Here is a 16,581-nt window from a genome sequence, read left to right as displayed (position 1 = left end):
GTGATGAGCTTAACCCTCTTTCTAATATGTTGATAGCCATTTTTATTTATTTGAATTTGTATTTCTTATTCTGCTTCTTTGCCCATTTTTAACTTCTTTTTCTTAATCGACTTTGAAGTTCCTTACATATTCTGGTTGTTACTCTTTTGTTGCAAATGTGAATATTTTCTCAGTCCATTGTCATTTAATTTTATTTTTGATGTCTTTTATGAAATGAAAAGTTTTAATTATAATTTAGTGAAATTTAGCACTCTTCATGGCCATTAGATTTTTGTTTCAGTGACCTTCTCCACTGTAAGTCTTAAAACGCATTTTTTGTATTTGATATGTTCTTAGATTTTTGTTTAACTTTCTAATTTATCTGGAATTTTGCAGAGGCACTGTAATTTCTCCAACTTTGCTCTTTTTAAAAATTGTTTTGGCTGGCCGCAGTGGCTCACGCCTGTAATCCCAGCACTTTGGGAGGCCGAGGCAGGCGGATCATGAGGTCAGGAGATCGAGACCATCCTGGCTAACATGGTGAAACCCCGTCTCTACTAAAAATACAAAAAAATTAGCCAGGCGTGGTTGCAGGCACCTGTAGTCCCAGCTACTCGGGAGGCTGAGGCAGGAGAGTGGTGTGAATCCGGGAGGCGGGGCTTGCGGTGAGCGGAGATCGCGCCACTGCACTCCAGCCTGGGCGACAGAGCGAGACTCCGTCTCAAAAAAAAAAAAAAAAAAAAAAATTGTTTTGGTCATTCTAATTATTTTCCTTTTCCACATACCTTTCAACCTTTTAAGAAAAGTTTTTGACACATAATAATTATACATATTTATGGAGTATAGTATATTTCAATACATATAGATAATGTGTAATGATCAAATCAGGGTAATTAGCATATCCGTCCCTTCAAACATTTGTCATTTCTTTGTGTTGAGAATAGTAAAAATCCTCTTTTCTAGTTATTTGAAAATACACAATAAAATTTTTTAAACTATATTCACCTTACAGTGCTGTAGAACATTAGAACTTAATCCTTCTGTTTAGCTGTGATTTTGTATTTATTAACTAACCTCTCCCTATCCTCTGTTCATGCTATTCTTCACAGCCTCTAGTAACTACTGTTCTACTCTCTACTTCTATGAGATCAACTTTTTTAGCTTCCACGTATGAGTGAGTACTAGTGGTATTTGTATTTCTATGCCTGGCTTATTTCACTTAACACAATGTCCAGCAGGCTCGTGCATGTTGCCACAAGTGATAGAATCTCATACTTTTTTATGGCTAAATAGTATTGCATTGTATATAAATATGTATATCATATTTTCTTTATCCATTCATCTGTTGATGGACACTTATGTTGGTTCTATATCTTGACTATTCTGAATAGTGCTGCAGTAAACGTGAGAGTACAGGTATATCTTAGACATACTGATTTTCCTTCCTTTGGATATATACCCAGTAGTGGGTTATTGAATCATATGATATTAAATTTTTAGTTTTTTTGAGGAACCTCCTTTCTATTTTCCATGTCTTTACTAATTTACATTCCCACCAACAGTTTATAAAGTTCTCTTTTCTCCACATCCTTGGCAGCATTTGTTAGTTTTTGTTTTTTTGATAATAGCCATTCTACCTGGGGTGAGATGTTATCTCATCGTGGTTTTGATTTGCATTTTCCTGATGATTAGTGATGCTGAGCATTTTTTCATATTGTATTAGTTCATTCTCACACTGCTATAAAGAAGTACCTGAGACTGCATAACTTGAAAAGAGTTTTAATTGGTTGATGGTTCTGCAGGCTCTACAGGAAGCAAAGTGGCTTCTGCTTGGGAGGAGGCCTCAGGAAACTTACAATCATGGCAGAAGGTGAAGGGGAAGAAGACACATCTTATATGGCAGGAGCAGACGTAAGAGAGAGGAGGAGAGATGCTACATACTTTGAAACAATCAGATCTTGTGAGAACTTACTATACAGTACCAAGGGAGGATAGCAGTTTATTCATGAGAACTGTGCCCCCATAATCCAATCACATCCTACCAAGCCCCACCTCTAACACTGGGGATTATAATTCAACATGAGATTTGGGCAGGGACACAGATCCAAACCATATCACATATGCTTATTGGCCATTTGTATATTGTCTTTTGAGAAATGTCTTTTCAGATCATTGGCCCATTTTTTAATTCAGCTATTTGGTTTTTTGCTCTTGTGTTGAGTTCCTTGTATATTCTGGATATTAATCCCTTGTCAAATGCATAATTTGCAAATATTTTGTCCTATTCTGCAGGTTATTTGTTCATTCTGTTGATTGTTTTCTTTGCAGTACGTACAGAAGCTTTTTAGTTTGACATAATCCTGTCTGTTTTTGCTTTTGTTGCCTGTGCTTTCGAGGTCTTAGCCATGAAATCTTGTGTCTTTTTTTATGCCAGTACTATACTGTTTTGGTTACTATTGATTGTTAGTATATTTTGAAGTCAGGTAGTATGATGCCTCCAGCTTTGTTTCTTTTGCTCAGGATAACTTTGACTCTTTGGGATCTTTTGTGTTTCCATATGAATTTTAGGAGTTTTTTTCCTATTTCTGTGCAGAATGTCATTGGTATTTTGATAGGGATTGCATTGACTTTGCAGATCATTTCGGCTAGTATGGCCATTTTAACAGTATTCTTCCAATCCATGAACATGGGATGTATTTCCATTTTTTTAATCTTATCTTTAATTTTTTCCACCAATGTTTTATTCTTTCCATTGTAGAGATCTTTCATCTCCTTGGTTAAATTTAGTCCTAGGTATTTTATGTTTTTGTAGCTACTGTAAATGGGATTTCTTTTTCAGCTAGTTTGTTATGATTGTATAGAAATGTGACTTTTTTGTTGATTTTGTATCCTGCAACTTTACTGAATCATCAGTTCTAAGAGGTTTTTGGTGGAGTCTTTAGATTTATATATATATAAGATCATGTTGTATGCAAACAAGGATAATTTGACTTCCTTGTTTCCAGTTTGCATGCCCCTTATTTCTTTATCTTGTGAAATTTCCCTGGCTAGGACTTCCAATACTATATTGAGTAAGAGTGGTGAAAGTGTGCCTCCTTGTCTTGTTCCAGTTCTTAGAGGAAAAGCTTCCAACTTTTCCTGATTCAGTGTGATGTTGGCTGTGGGTTTGTCAGATATGGCCTTTCTAATGTTGAGGAACATTCTTTGTCTACCTGATTTGTTGAGAGTTTTTATCATGATGAGATGCTGAATTTTATTAAATGCTTTCTCTGTATCCATTGGGATGATTTTATGGTTTTTGTCTTTCATTCTTAATGTGATGTATTACATTTGTTTTCTAATGTATGTTGAGCCATATGTGAATCACTGGGATAAATCCCACTTGATTATGGTGTACTATCTTTTTGATGTGTTGTTGGATTAGTTTTCTTGTATTCTTTGTTGAGGATTTTTGCATCTACGTTCATCAGGGATGTTGGCCGGTAGTTTTCTTTTTCTTGTGTCCTTGTTTGCTTTTGGTGTCAAGATGACACTGGCCTCATAGAATGAGTTTGGAATAATTCCCTCCCCTTCAGTTTATCATTTTATTTGACTTATTAATTTTTTTAGAAACAAAATATCACTATGTTGTTCAGGCCGGAGTGTAATGGCTATTCACAGATGCAATCATAGGGCACTGCAGCCTTGAACTCCTGACCTCAGGTGATTCTCTCACTTCCACCTCCAGAGGAGCTGGGTCTCTAAGTGCATGACACCATGCCTGGGCCCTCCTCTTCAGATTTTTGGAAGACTTGGAGAAGATTTAGTTTTAGAGTCCTTCTTTAAAAGTTTGGTAGAATTCAGCAGTAAAGCCATCCTGTTCTGGGCTTTTCTTTGTTGGGAGGCTTTTTTTTTTATTACTCTTCCATCTTGTTACTTGTTAATTGGTCTATTCAGGTTTCCTATTTCTATTTTGTATTTCCTGTTTAATCTTGGTAGGTTGTATGTGTCCAGGAATGTATTCATTTTGTCTAGGCTTTCCAATTTGTTGGCATATAGTTGTTTGTAATAGTCTCTTAGAATTTTTTGTATTTCGATAATATCAGTTGTAATGTCTTTTTTGTTTGTGATTTTATTTGTGTCTTCTCTATTTTTTACTTAGTCTAGCTAATGGTTTGTTGATTTTATATTTTAAAAGAACTGTATTGTTGACCTTTTGTATTTTTTAGTCCCTATTTCTGCCCTCATCTTTATTATTTCTTTTTGTCTATTGAGTTCGGTTTTTTCTTGCTTTTCTAGTTCCTTGAGATGTATCATTAGGTCATTTGAAATCTTTCTGCTTTTTTGATTCAGATGTTTATTGCTGTTACCTTCTCTCTTAGTACTGCTTTTCTGTATCCCATAGGTTTTGGTATGTTGTGTTTCTGTTTTCATTTGTTTCAAGAAATTTTTAAATTCCCTTCTTAATTTCTTCACTGACTCATTGGTTGTTAAGGAACGCATTGCTTGATTTCGATTATTTTTACAGTTTCAAGGTTTTTCTTGTTATTGATTTCTAGTTTTATTTCATTGTGGTCAGAAAAGATAATTGATATGATTTCAATTTTTAAAACATTTGTAGAGACTTTTGTGGCATAATGTATGGTCTATCCTGGAGAATGCTTCATGTGCTAATGAGAAGAATATGCATTCTGCAGCAGTTGATTGAAACCTTCTGTAAATGTCTGGTAGATTCATTTGGTCTGTAGTGGAGGTTAAAGCTGATGTTTGTTGATTTTCTGCCTGCTTGATCTGTCTAGTGCTGAGAGTGGTGTGTTGAAGGTCTCAACTATTATTGTATTGAGGTCTGTCCCTCCTTTTAGATCTAATAATATTTGCTTTATATATCTGGGTGCTCCTGTGTTGAGTACATACATATTTACATTTGTAATTTCCTTTTGCTGAATTGATCCCTTTATCATTATATAATGACCTCCTTTATTGCCTTTTACAGTTTTTAAACTTAAGGTCTATTTTATCTGCTATAAATATAACCACTTCTGCTCATTTTTGGTTTCTGTTTGTGTAGTGTATCTTTTTCCATCCCTTCACTTTCAATCTGTGTGTGTCTTTACAGGTGAAGTGAATTTCTTATAGGCAGCATGTAGTTGGGTATTGCTTTTTTAGTTCATTCAGTCATTCTTTATCTTTTAACTGGGGAATTTAATCCATTTACATTCAATGTTATTATTGATATGTTAGGACTTACTCTTGTCATTTGCTTTGTGGTTGTTTTGTATAGCCTTTGTTTCTTTCTTCCGCTTTTATTATTTATCTTTGGTTTTGTGGTTTTGTATAGTGATAAGTGTTGGCAGACTTTTTCTTGGGCCAGAGTAAATATTTGTGAGCTGAACACTCTGTGTGACAACAACTCATTTCTACTGTTGTATTGTGAAAGCAGCCACAGATATTACATAGATGCATGGACATGGGTGTGTACCAATAAAACTTTACTTCCAAAAACAAACATCTGGCCAGATTTGGCCTGCAGGCCATAATTGGCTAACTGCTGATTAATTCACCTGTTTATATCAGATGGACACTTGAATATTTATTCTTCGGGTTATAATTCTTTGGGATATATATTCTTTGGGTTACTCTTATTATCAGGAGCATGTTGCTTAATTTTGTTCTGTTACTCAGATTGTTTCAGTTTTGGCCATCGGGAGCTCTTTCATTTGGCCCTTTTGATATATTCCCATCATTGTGGGTTTATTTATTTATTTGGAGCACTTTCATACCTTTTAGCACTCTCAGATCTTCTAGGATCATCTTGTATGTTTTCTGTCCCAGCCCTAGAGTTAGGCATTTTCCTAGGGAGCCCTAGTTTTTTTCATTGGAGAGTGATATTAAGAAACCATGATCTGTGTTGCTGGATGTGCTCATTGATAGTAGGGTGTGACTGCTTCTTGGTCTTCTCAGAGGAAAGATGTAGGAAATATGTGTGTGCTCTAACTCATGTATACATATATGTATATTTCCATGTTTATATGTGTAAATGTATTAAAGTAAACATGAGTTTATACTGATACCTCTTACTCCGATTCAGTATTCCAGGGTTTGTTGTAATCTTCTCCTTTAGCTTATTTATAGCTTTTTTTTTAAGCCAGTGAGAAACCTGGCTTTCATTTCCTATCAATTATTTACATATTTGCTCAAACCTGGTGTATGCTTAAGGTCATTTTTTAAATTCTTTGTACCTCTGCGAAAAACAATTTTACCAACTAGAGCAGGGGTTCCTAACCCCCTGGTTATGGACTGGTACCAGACCGTGGCCTGTTAGGAACCGGGCCACACAGCAGGAGGTGAGTGGTGGGTAAGGGAGCGTTACCACCTGAGCTCCGCCTCCTGTCAGATCAGCAGTGGCATTAGATTCTCATAGGAGTACGAACCCTCTTGTGAACTGCGCATGCAAGGGATTTGGGTTGCATGTTTCTTATGAGAATCTAACTAATGCCTGATGATCTGAGGTGGAACAGTTTCATCCTAAAACCATTCCGCCCATCGTGGAAAAATTGTCTTCCATGAGACTGGTCCTTGGTGCCAAAAAGATTGGGGACTGCTGAACTAGAATACAGTATTTGTATACTTTGTCTTTATTTTGTCCACTTAAAACATGGTTTTCTAAAGTTACTTGGGTCAGCTCCTTTTCCCTGTCTCTTGTATTTAGGTTGTATCATACATCTGTAATACAGTGAGATTCATTTGTCACTGGATGCATTCCATCCTGGGAGCCCCTGACACCTTGGTTGATTTTTTTTTTTTTAAAGTGTGTACAGAAAAGGTCACTCTTTTTTTGTGGTCTACAGCTCTGTGGTTTTTGACAAATGTACAGTCATGAATCCACCCCCACAGGACCACGCAGAACAGTTTAATCACCTAAAGATTCCCTTGTGTAGCCGATTGGTAATCATCCCCTCTTCTGGTCCTTGGCACCTGAATGTAAGATTCATTTATGTTGCTGTACCAAGTAATAGTTTGTCCCTTTTAATTTCTGAGTGGTATTCTGTTATACGGATGAACTTCAGTTTGTTTATCTGTTTTCTTGTTGAAGAATATAGTTGTTTCTAGTTTTTGGAAATGACAAATTAAGCCGCTGTTAGTATTCACATACAGAACTTTTTTTTGTAAATAATATCTTTGGCCTCATTTCTGCTGTCTTATTTAATGCTTTTTGTCTTTTATGCTTTAATACAATTTCTTTTGCAATATGGACCTTATTTCCGTCTTCTCATTTGATTTGAAATGCATATTTCCTCTTTTTATTTCTGTGTGTTTTGTGCGTGTCTTCCAAACAACTTTATTGAGGTGTAACTTATATATGATTACACACGTTTTCAGTGTAAAAGTGACTTTTGACAGATGTATACCTCACCACGCAAATCCAATTATAGAACATTTCCATTTCCCCAGAAAGTTGCCTTATGGCCTTTGCAATCACTCTCACCCCCACCCCGCCATCCACCCCCACACCCAGCAGCCACTGATCTGGCTTCGATCACTATAGATGAGTTTGCCTGGTATGTAGTCTTCTGAGTCTGGCCCCTTCATTCAGCATAATGCCTGTGAGTTTCTTCCAAATTGTTGTGTGTGTCATTCCTTTTTATTATTGAGTGGTACTTCTCTGCACAGATATGCTATGGTCTATTTATTCTGTTAAAATACTTAGATTTCTCCAGGTTTTGTCTGTTATGAGTAAAAATGCTCTGATCATCGATCGTGTCATTTTATGGGCATGTGTTCTTTCTTGAAAGTAATTGTTTTGTCAATATACACAAACATGTTACTCTAGTGATAAAGGCAGACATCATTCAGTTAAGTTTTCACTCTTCTTCATGTTTGACCATTTCCTATACTCATTATCTTAACTTGGCATTTAAAAATCACATTATTATAGTTTTGCTTTCTATTTTCACATTATATATGCAAGTAATCCTTTGAAAATCATTTAATATTTGCTTTCAATTTGTCATAATTACAATGATTACTTAAGCCTCAACTCCAGGTATTTATTTGGTATCGTTGTATAGCATTAATCCTAATATGTATTCTTACTACACCTTCTCCAGTTTTACGTTAAAAATTTAGGTTTAAAATTGTTCTCTGAAGTACCTGTTTGAGTCATGTTTTAAATGGGCAATTCCTATTTTGTCCCCTAAGAGATGAGATATCCTCCTCCCCCGTTCTCATCCGAAGGACCACTTGGGCTATAGAATAGAATTCTTGAGTTCAGAATATTTGTTGCTTCAACAGGTGTTCTGGAACATAACGTTCTGAAGTTGGCCTGATTTTTGGATGGGGGAGGGCTGGGGGATGAGGCAGATAATTCATTTTTTTGAAATGAAGAAGCTTTGCGTGGATAGAAATAAAGTTGATCTATTCTCAAACTCTCCTTCCCCCGTCAGTGAAATCTTCTTTTGACGTGCAGACTTAGGACGTAGATTTCTTCTATTATGACTTGATTAGCGTTTCTGCCCTGTTTAGATTTTTTTCTCTTTGTTGGACTTAGACTGGGTGGATCTCTATTAACTCTTCTAGGTATCTATTCTCATTTTCCTTAGTGCTTTCTTTAAAATTTCTGTGTCCTTTTCTCCTGCTCTCTTGGACAGCTTTTCGAGTATGTTGTCTATGTCGCTGGTGTGATTTCCCGCATGTTGGTTCTGTCCTTTCCTGGTTCCAGCGGGAATTTTATTCCCTTGCTTGCATTTTCTCTTTGATTCCTTTACATCCTTTCTTATGTAAATGAATCGTTTTTTCATTTCAGCTTCCTTCTCAACCTGTTGGTTTCATTTCATCATGTATCTCTTCTTCTCTCTCTTTTAAAAACATGGGTCATATTTTCTGTAGTATTGGAAGACACACCACAAATAATTTTCAAAAATATACAGCAGTACTCTTCACTGGTGTGATTGTACTGAGAACATTTTAGTTATGATCATGTTCTTATGTTTTAAAAATTTTTATGACTATGTTGTGTGATGATGCTGCTATTACTAATTTTGTGTGAGGTCTCTCTAGGCGTAGTGTTTTCCAGCAGAATGGATGTGGAAATTCCTGTTGGTCTCTCTCACCACTTGGATGCCACAGAGTCCCCCAGTCAGACCCTTGCCCAGAATCTAGCTTGGTTTACATGGCTCTGAGCCAAACTTCTTGGTCTGACAGCCATTTCCCTTGTGTAGTTTTGCTGCACTGGACGGGAAAAACCTACTGCCTTCTCTGGCTAGATTAGCTGAAGCAATCTAAGTCTTCTGGATTTTAAATAGCCCATGCCAAGTTGTTCCCAGAACTTGCCCTCTTTATCCTTCCTGAGGACTTCATACCCCAAGTTGTAACCATGGGGTGCCTTCGCCCTTCCGCCCCCAAGGGAGTTGTCTCAGGATGTTGAAAGGGTGCAGAAAGAAAGGTCTTCAGGGATGTGGGCTTTGAGGTACAGAGTTAGGGAATGAGGTGTTTCTGGCCAGGGATGGCTGCTCTGGTATATGGATGGGCAGAGGCTGTAGGCGTGGATGTCTTCTTTCTCTGTTCTTTTTTTTGGCCTTGCTTTTTGCTCCCAGAGACCAAGACATGTACTAGTAAACCCAAAATTTCTCAATCCAGTGCCATGTGTTGGGACGATATCCCTTCAGGAGTCTGCAAAATCTTTGATTGTAATCCTGGGTTCCAGAGCAATTGTAATTTTATACGTTGTGCTGGTTTGGTGGGAATCTGGGGTGGGGCTTATGACTGGTGATGAGTCTGTTTCCATTTGGACCAATGAAGAATTGAAGCAGAGGGAGAGGAGACCCTGCGGCTGGCATGGTAGGGGCTCTAGGAGAGGCCAGAACAGGAGGCTAATCCGAAGTGGTGGAAAGATGCTTCAGGACTTCAAGGAAATTGGCAGGAGTTGAGGGGAAGAGCCTGAAGCTGCAGATATGCTGCCAGCCTTGGTCAGGTTGGACCCACTACATGATGAGAGGTGTATATAATGTAGTCGCCAAGAGCATGGGATTTGGAGCCAGAGGCATTAGACCAAGTCTTAGCTCTTCTGTGCTTACCAAAGTCCATAACTTCTGGGTGCCTCAGTTTTATCCTCTATATAAAAAATAAGAAAATAAAATTACTTACCTTGCTGGGTTATTTTGGAGAGTTAATGTATAGGGATCAAGTACAGCAGCAGCTGGCCCTTAGTCATGGTGAATCAATGTTAGGTGTTGATGGTGGTATGTTATCAGCCTGCTAGTGGAAAGGCTGAGGAGGAGGGGGTGGTCTCCCTTGCTTGGAAGGCCCCTCACTGCTCCAGTCCTTCTCATCTCTACAGGCTGAGTTTGCTGTCAGTTTAAATTGTCCTTTCTTGGAGGAGCCTTCGTGACTGTTCTGTTTGAAGTAAATCCATTCCCGCTGCCATTGTTTCTCACAGCACCTTCCTCTTTGCCATCAGAGTATGAGTCCTTTTTTATTTCTATTTTTTTTATTTTTTTTTTATTTTTGAGACAGAGTCTCGCTCTGTCTCCTAGGCTAGAGTGCAGTGGTGCGATCTCGCCTCACTGTAACCTCCGCCTCCCGGGTTCAAGTGATTCTGCTGTCTCAGCCTCTGGAGTAGCTGGGATTACAGACATATGCCACCACGCCCAGCTAATTTTTGTATTATTAGTAGAGATGGGGTTTCACCATGTTGGCCAGGCTGGTTTCGAACTCCTGACGTCAGGTGATCCGGCCACCTCAGCCTCCCAAAGTGCTGGGATTACAGGCCTGAGTCACCGTGCCCGGCCCAGAGTGCTTTTTCTAATTTGTTACTACGTATAATGTTGTGCTCCTTCTTTTAAGTCCTGTGTTTCCCACTAGCCTGTGAGCCATGATGGCGGTCTGCGAGGTTTCTTGTTGCACACTGGTGCCTCGCGTATCAGTGATCCTTGAAGAGTTATTGTATGCGTCACTTCCATGAAGCCGTTTCCTTCCTCAGTATCCGTTCCTCTTGTTGCTGTTCCAATGGTTCATGCTTTGCTTGGCCCTGCCCTGTTCTAATAGCTTCTCACTGGCAAGATGTGGCTAGGAACTCAGGCTGTTGCAGTCAGATGAACTTGGGTTCAAATCTTGGTTAACCAGCTACTGACTATGTGATCAAGGGAAAGTTACCTACCTTCTCTGAGCCTCAGTTTCCTCCCCTGTCAAATGAGAATGATGTCCAGCCGGAAAGCTGGGCATAAGATGAAATCTAACACCTGAAAGTGATTTACACAGTTCCTGGAACTATGCATGTACCAGTCAAGATGATTGTCATCAGTATTAATCCTACTGAGACAGCCATCCAGGTGGCATCCTGGCACCGGTAATAATAGCATCAGCATTTCCCTGCCTGCCACCTGCAATAGAGCAGAGTCTCACATTAGCTGGGATCATGGAGAGTAAATGTTAATGAATGATTTGATTGAACTCTGAGGAATAGTTCAGCATCTCAGATTGCTTATTTTTGAGAAAAGAAGCTGGTGGGGGTGTGTACACAGGATTTTCTAATATCATTCATTCATTCATTCATTCATATGTGCAAATAAAGGGAAGATAATTAATTATTGTTTCCATTTGGAAGGACTGAGCTTCAGGTAAAGCAAGTGGCCTGCCCAGGTAGAGAGGGGGCAGAGCATCAAGAGACAGAGCTGCCAGGACCAGGGGTACCAGCTCTCTGTTTTTTGTTTGTTTTTCTTTGTTTGTTTTTGGTGTGAGGAGTTATGAGACAGTGCAGGAAGTTTGGAGGAGCTTAAAAAGGATTTCCCAGAGAGAGAATGTTGCAGTCATATGCAAGGTCAAGTCCTAAACGACTTGGGCTTTTTCTATCAACAAAACAAGTTAGAATTCAGGTTCTGTTTGAGTTGCTCCTGAGAAGAGGAAAAGAGTCAGAAACCTACACAAAGATGTATAGAAGATTAGGTCCTGAGAGATGCCGGAGATCAAAGTATGCTGGGGTATTTGGGAGCCAGCTTTCCCCTGAGTTTTTTGTGGTTATTCCAGTGTTTCAGAAAAAACAGTGTTTTCTGAACCTGCAAAAACCTTGTGTTTGTTTGCTTTTTTAAATTGGGGGTGAAACAATGTATATAAAAGCAGTTTTGTCAACTGAAGTTCATATGTATCAGAGTCATCCATTCATCTTGTAGTGATGCTTTTCCTGTATCTTAATTCTTTCAGTTTTTTTTATTATTATATATTTTACAGATGGGGACACCAAGGCCAGAGAGGTGGGATGACATGCCCAAGGTCATACGGATAGAAAATGACAGAGCCAAGGTGTCTTCCTCCACATACCAGGCTATTAGAGATGGTCCTGTTAATACTGCTCATCATTGGTATTGGGTTAAGTAGAGATTGTTGACAAGCCACCCAGTGGCTTTGTGAATGGGACCAGAGGTAGAAGAACTAAGCCTTGATGTCCCCCATAAAGCTACCTATGACTCTGTGATTGCAACCTCCAGTAATTTGGAGGGAACAAAGCTAAGCTCTGCCTCCAATGTGGCCCCCAGTAGCCATCTAGACCCTGCACCCTTGCTAACCTTCAGCTTTTCATGCAGCCCAACTATGCATAGCCACCTTCCATACATGGAAGCACTTATCTAAGTAGGTCTACTCTCTCTTCTTCCCATGGAGGAGTTGACTGTTTTAAGGGGTCATATTCTGAAAGGTGGAGGAACATTCTGTCTTTAGACACCACTAAGGTTTGTGGTCACAGGAGTCTATGCAAGATTATTGTGGAATGCAAACGTACATAGTTGTGTATTTCCCACAACAACCCCAAGAGATAGGCGCTATTACTTCTGCCTTGCTCTGTGAGTCATCTGAGGCCCAAAGAGGTTTAGTAACTTGCTCAAGAACACATGATAAGAGGCATAGCAGGGAATTTAAAACAGATCGTTTTGTTACAAAGCCCTGTTCTTAAATATTTTGCTAATGCCATTTTGATAAGTGTCATCTATTAATCTGTCCATCCATTTATGAACCCACTTCTGTCCCCACCTTTTCATCCATCCCACATCTGTCCATCCATCCATCCAGCCATCCATCCATCCATCCATCCATCCATCTATTCATTTATTTATTCATCTAGTCACCCATACATCCTACCATCCATCTATCCATCTATCCAGCCATCTATTCATTTATTTATACATCTAGTCACCCATACATCCCACCATCCATCTATCCATTCATCCATTCATCCACCCACCCACCCACCCACCCACCCACCCATCCATCCACCCACCCACGCACTCATCCATTGTGTTGGCTATTTGTCTAACATGGTCCTCCACTTCATCCTGGGGAGGAAATTTCTCCATCCCGGGAAGTGAGCATATATTTTCTAGAGCTGGAGGCTTCCATGAGAATGCACCACATCCCTTAGCTCCCAGGAAATATCTGGGCACTGCTGCTGTTCCTAGGTTGGTGTCCTCACAAATGCTGCTGTTTCAGGCAATGTCAGGTTGCTTACTCTCTTTCCTCCCTCAGTAAACCTGTAGAGAATTTCTCCCTACAATGTTCACAAAAAGAGCAAAGCTGCAGGCTCTTCCAGAAATCCTTGGCATTCTGAAGCATTATTACAAAGGAATACTCAGTAACTCCATTCCTTAACCCAAAGGTTGGATATTGGATTAGTTAGGCATGATTTTACTTTTTAAAAAATGTTACAGAGTTTGTGTATTATATCTAAAAATTATCTAATAAATCTAAAAGACCTGTTCCCAGGACGTTTAATAAGGAAACAAATTTTGATAGCCAGTTTGGATGGAGATAAATTAATTAAGGAAACAATTTAAATTGTCTATGAAGAGGCAGTATTATAAAGAGGCAGTATGGTCTAGTTATTTGCATATTTATTAAGTGCAAGGCAAAGAAAGTGGTTTAATTATTTTGCATGACCTCTGTTGTGCAAAAGCCATTGATGAGACAATCCCACTTTTCAAAGTTTTTTCACTTTTCAGGATTAAAATTCTAAACATACTAAAATTCAAACACGTAAACATAAACATCCATATAAATTACCCCATGTATTCATTACCCATTTTCAACAATTATCAACTATGACTGTACTCACCTTTGCTCACCTGTTTTATTTTTCTTTTTGTAAGTTTCAGAGGCTTATTCCTCACTCGACTTAATTTTATTGGGTCAAAATTCCATTCTAGAAAAGCGTATTTTACTGACATTGAAGTAGAATAAACTTTTGAATATAACTGCTTACTTTTTCATTGAAATTTAGCATTTGGAGGGTACAACATTGGGAATTTTCCACCTTCTTTTAATTGAAAAAGTTTCAAGTCTACAGCAAAGCTGAAAGAATACTAAATGAACCCTCACATACCCTTCAGTTAAATACAATAGTTATTAGCATCGAGACTGGCATTTTCCGAGTGTATTTTTCCACGGGATTACATAAAGACAAGGGAGGTTTTCTTGCCTTTGAAGACATGTAGACAGTAGCTCATGGCTTTAGGGCCTGACACATAAAGGTTCGAATCCCACCAGTATCGCCTCCGAGCTGTGCATGGTAGGTGAGTTGCCTTATACGCAATATCTTCATCTATCAAATGGAAAAATAATAGTGGTGTACACCCACGGGGACATGTGAGGTGCGTAGTAGGTACTCAGCAAATGTTACCTATCTCTTTGCCTCCTAGCTGTGCCTCTGTGTTGCAGCTGGGGGAGCTGTGTGGGGAGAACTGGACATTTTCAATTCAAGTCCTTTTTGGTCACTGTAGAAGATTTTTGCAGTTAAGAGAGTTAGTATGGCCTAGTGAGTAAGAGAATAAGTCTGAGGTGAGAGTGGTTCAAACCCCAGTTCTGCCCTTACCATTCTGGAACTTGGTTAAGTTACTTGGTCTCTCTGAGCCCTCGTTCTCTGACTGTAAATTGGGGATAGAAAAATATTTACTTCACTGAGTTTTTGTCCACGAGAAAATGAGATGGGAGAGTCTATGCCCAGCATTTAGTATAGTGTCTGCTTCATAAGCACCCAGTGAATGTTACTGATCATTGGTATTGTTATAAGTAAGGATAAATTGGCATAGTACCTCCCATATAATTGCTCAACAAATGTTACTTATTATAAATAAGGATGAAGAACTCACACCAAATTGGTCTTTAATAGCCTGCATCTACTTTGGTGCAATGAAAAGAATAAAGATCTCTTGTGAAAGCTTGCAAGGCAATTTCAAATAAAAGTAAGCCTGGATGGACATGTGGCTACCACCAGCTGGGCGTGTCATCTAGCGTCATCATGGGAAATGACTGCATGTGCCTTGGGTTCCATCCAGTGATGTCATAAAATAAACCAGCCTTCTTGAACCCTCCTGCCAGTGTTGGCTTCTGGCATTGAACGGCTCGTGGCTCACCCCTGGCTAGGGTAGATGCCTCTATCCCAAAGGCTTAATGGTGTTCTTGTTGCCTGGAACTGAGTTTTTTCCTCCCTCTCTCTCTGTTTTCTGACCCTCTCATCTTGTATCGCAGGTTGAAAGGATTGTAGACAAGAGGAAGAACAAGAAAGGAAAATGGGAGTATCTTATCCGATGGAAAGGCTACGGGAGCACCGAGGACACGTGGGAGCCAGAGCACCACCTCTTGCACTGTGAGGAGTTTATTGATGAATTCAATGGGCTGCACATGTCCAAGGACAAGAGGATCAAGTCAGGGAAGCAGTCCAGTACCTCCAAGCTGCTGCGTGACAGTCGAGGCCCGTCGGTTGAGAAACTGTCCCACAGACCTTCAGATCCTGGAAGGAGCAAGGGGACCTCCCATAAACGGAAGCGAATTAACCCTCCCCTGGCCAAGCCAAAAAAAGGGTATTCAGGCAAGCCCTCTTCAGGAGGCGACAGGGCCGCCAAGACGGTGTCTTACAGGACTACCCCCAGTGGTTTGCAAATAATGCCCCTGAAAAAGTCTCAGAACGGGATGGAAAATGGGGACGCCGGCTCTGAGAAGGATGAGAGGCACTTTGGAAACGGGTCCCATCAGCCTGGCTTGGATTTGAATGATCATGTTGGAGAGCAAGATGTGGGTGAATGTGACGTGAACCACGCCACACTGGCGGAGAACGGGCTCGGTTTGTAGCTTTTCTTTCTCTTGGGTTTGGCTCTGGCCATGGCGAAAGGGGAGCTCTGCCTGTAGCCTAGGGACGTACATAAGACCCCCACCTCCATCCCCGTCTCTTAGCTAGCCAGTAATTCCCCCTTCATCTCTCTCACCTAGAGCTTTGTGGACTCGGTCATAGGCCCGTGTTGGTTACAGACCCTCATGCATGTGGGGAGGCTAAGCCTCTGATGCTCCAGCCAAGGTCTGGAATGGGTCCAAAGTTCCAGACTCTATTTCAAGACACCCAAGGCCATGGTAACCCCTCTAGACCCACTTCTCTGAGGGCAGCTCAAGTCCTCACCCCCAGGACCCAAGACACGTGTCCTCAGCGGGCCAGTGCCTCCCAGGGCACAGTGCAGAGCCCTTGCTTGCAGCCTCATCATGCCCCCAGCAGTGTAGCCCAGAGAGGTGGGGTCTGGGTTGGGGTCCGTGCTGTCTTCTCAGACGCAGTGTGGACTTGGAGTTCACCACGCCAGCGCCTGTGCTGGAGCCTCT

The 16,581-nt window shown here is 40.0% G+C and overlaps 1 protein-coding gene across 3 annotated transcripts in view; it reads left to right on the top strand.

Moving 5' to 3' along the window:
* Positions 1–16,581, top strand: part of CDYL2 (chromodomain Y like 2) — a 207,597-nt gene that overhangs the window by 110,580 nt on the left and 80,436 nt on the right. For 2 of the 3 annotated variants that reach the window (XM_016928528.4, XM_016928529.4), the window contains exon 2: positions 15,466–16,057. In XM_016928528.4, the coding sequence (XP_016784017.2) occupies positions 15,466–16,057 (592 nt within the window). 3 annotated transcript variants of the gene reach the window in all.

This window comes from Pan troglodytes, chromosome 18 (genome assembly GCF_028858775.2).
Source record: "Pan troglodytes isolate AG18354 chromosome 18, NHGRI_mPanTro3-v2.0_pri, whole genome shotgun sequence".
Taxonomy (NCBI): domain Eukaryota; kingdom Metazoa; phylum Chordata; class Mammalia; order Primates; family Hominidae; genus Pan; species Pan troglodytes.
Note: the sequence above shows the minus strand (reverse complement) of the source record. Positions and strands in the feature narration are given on the sequence as shown.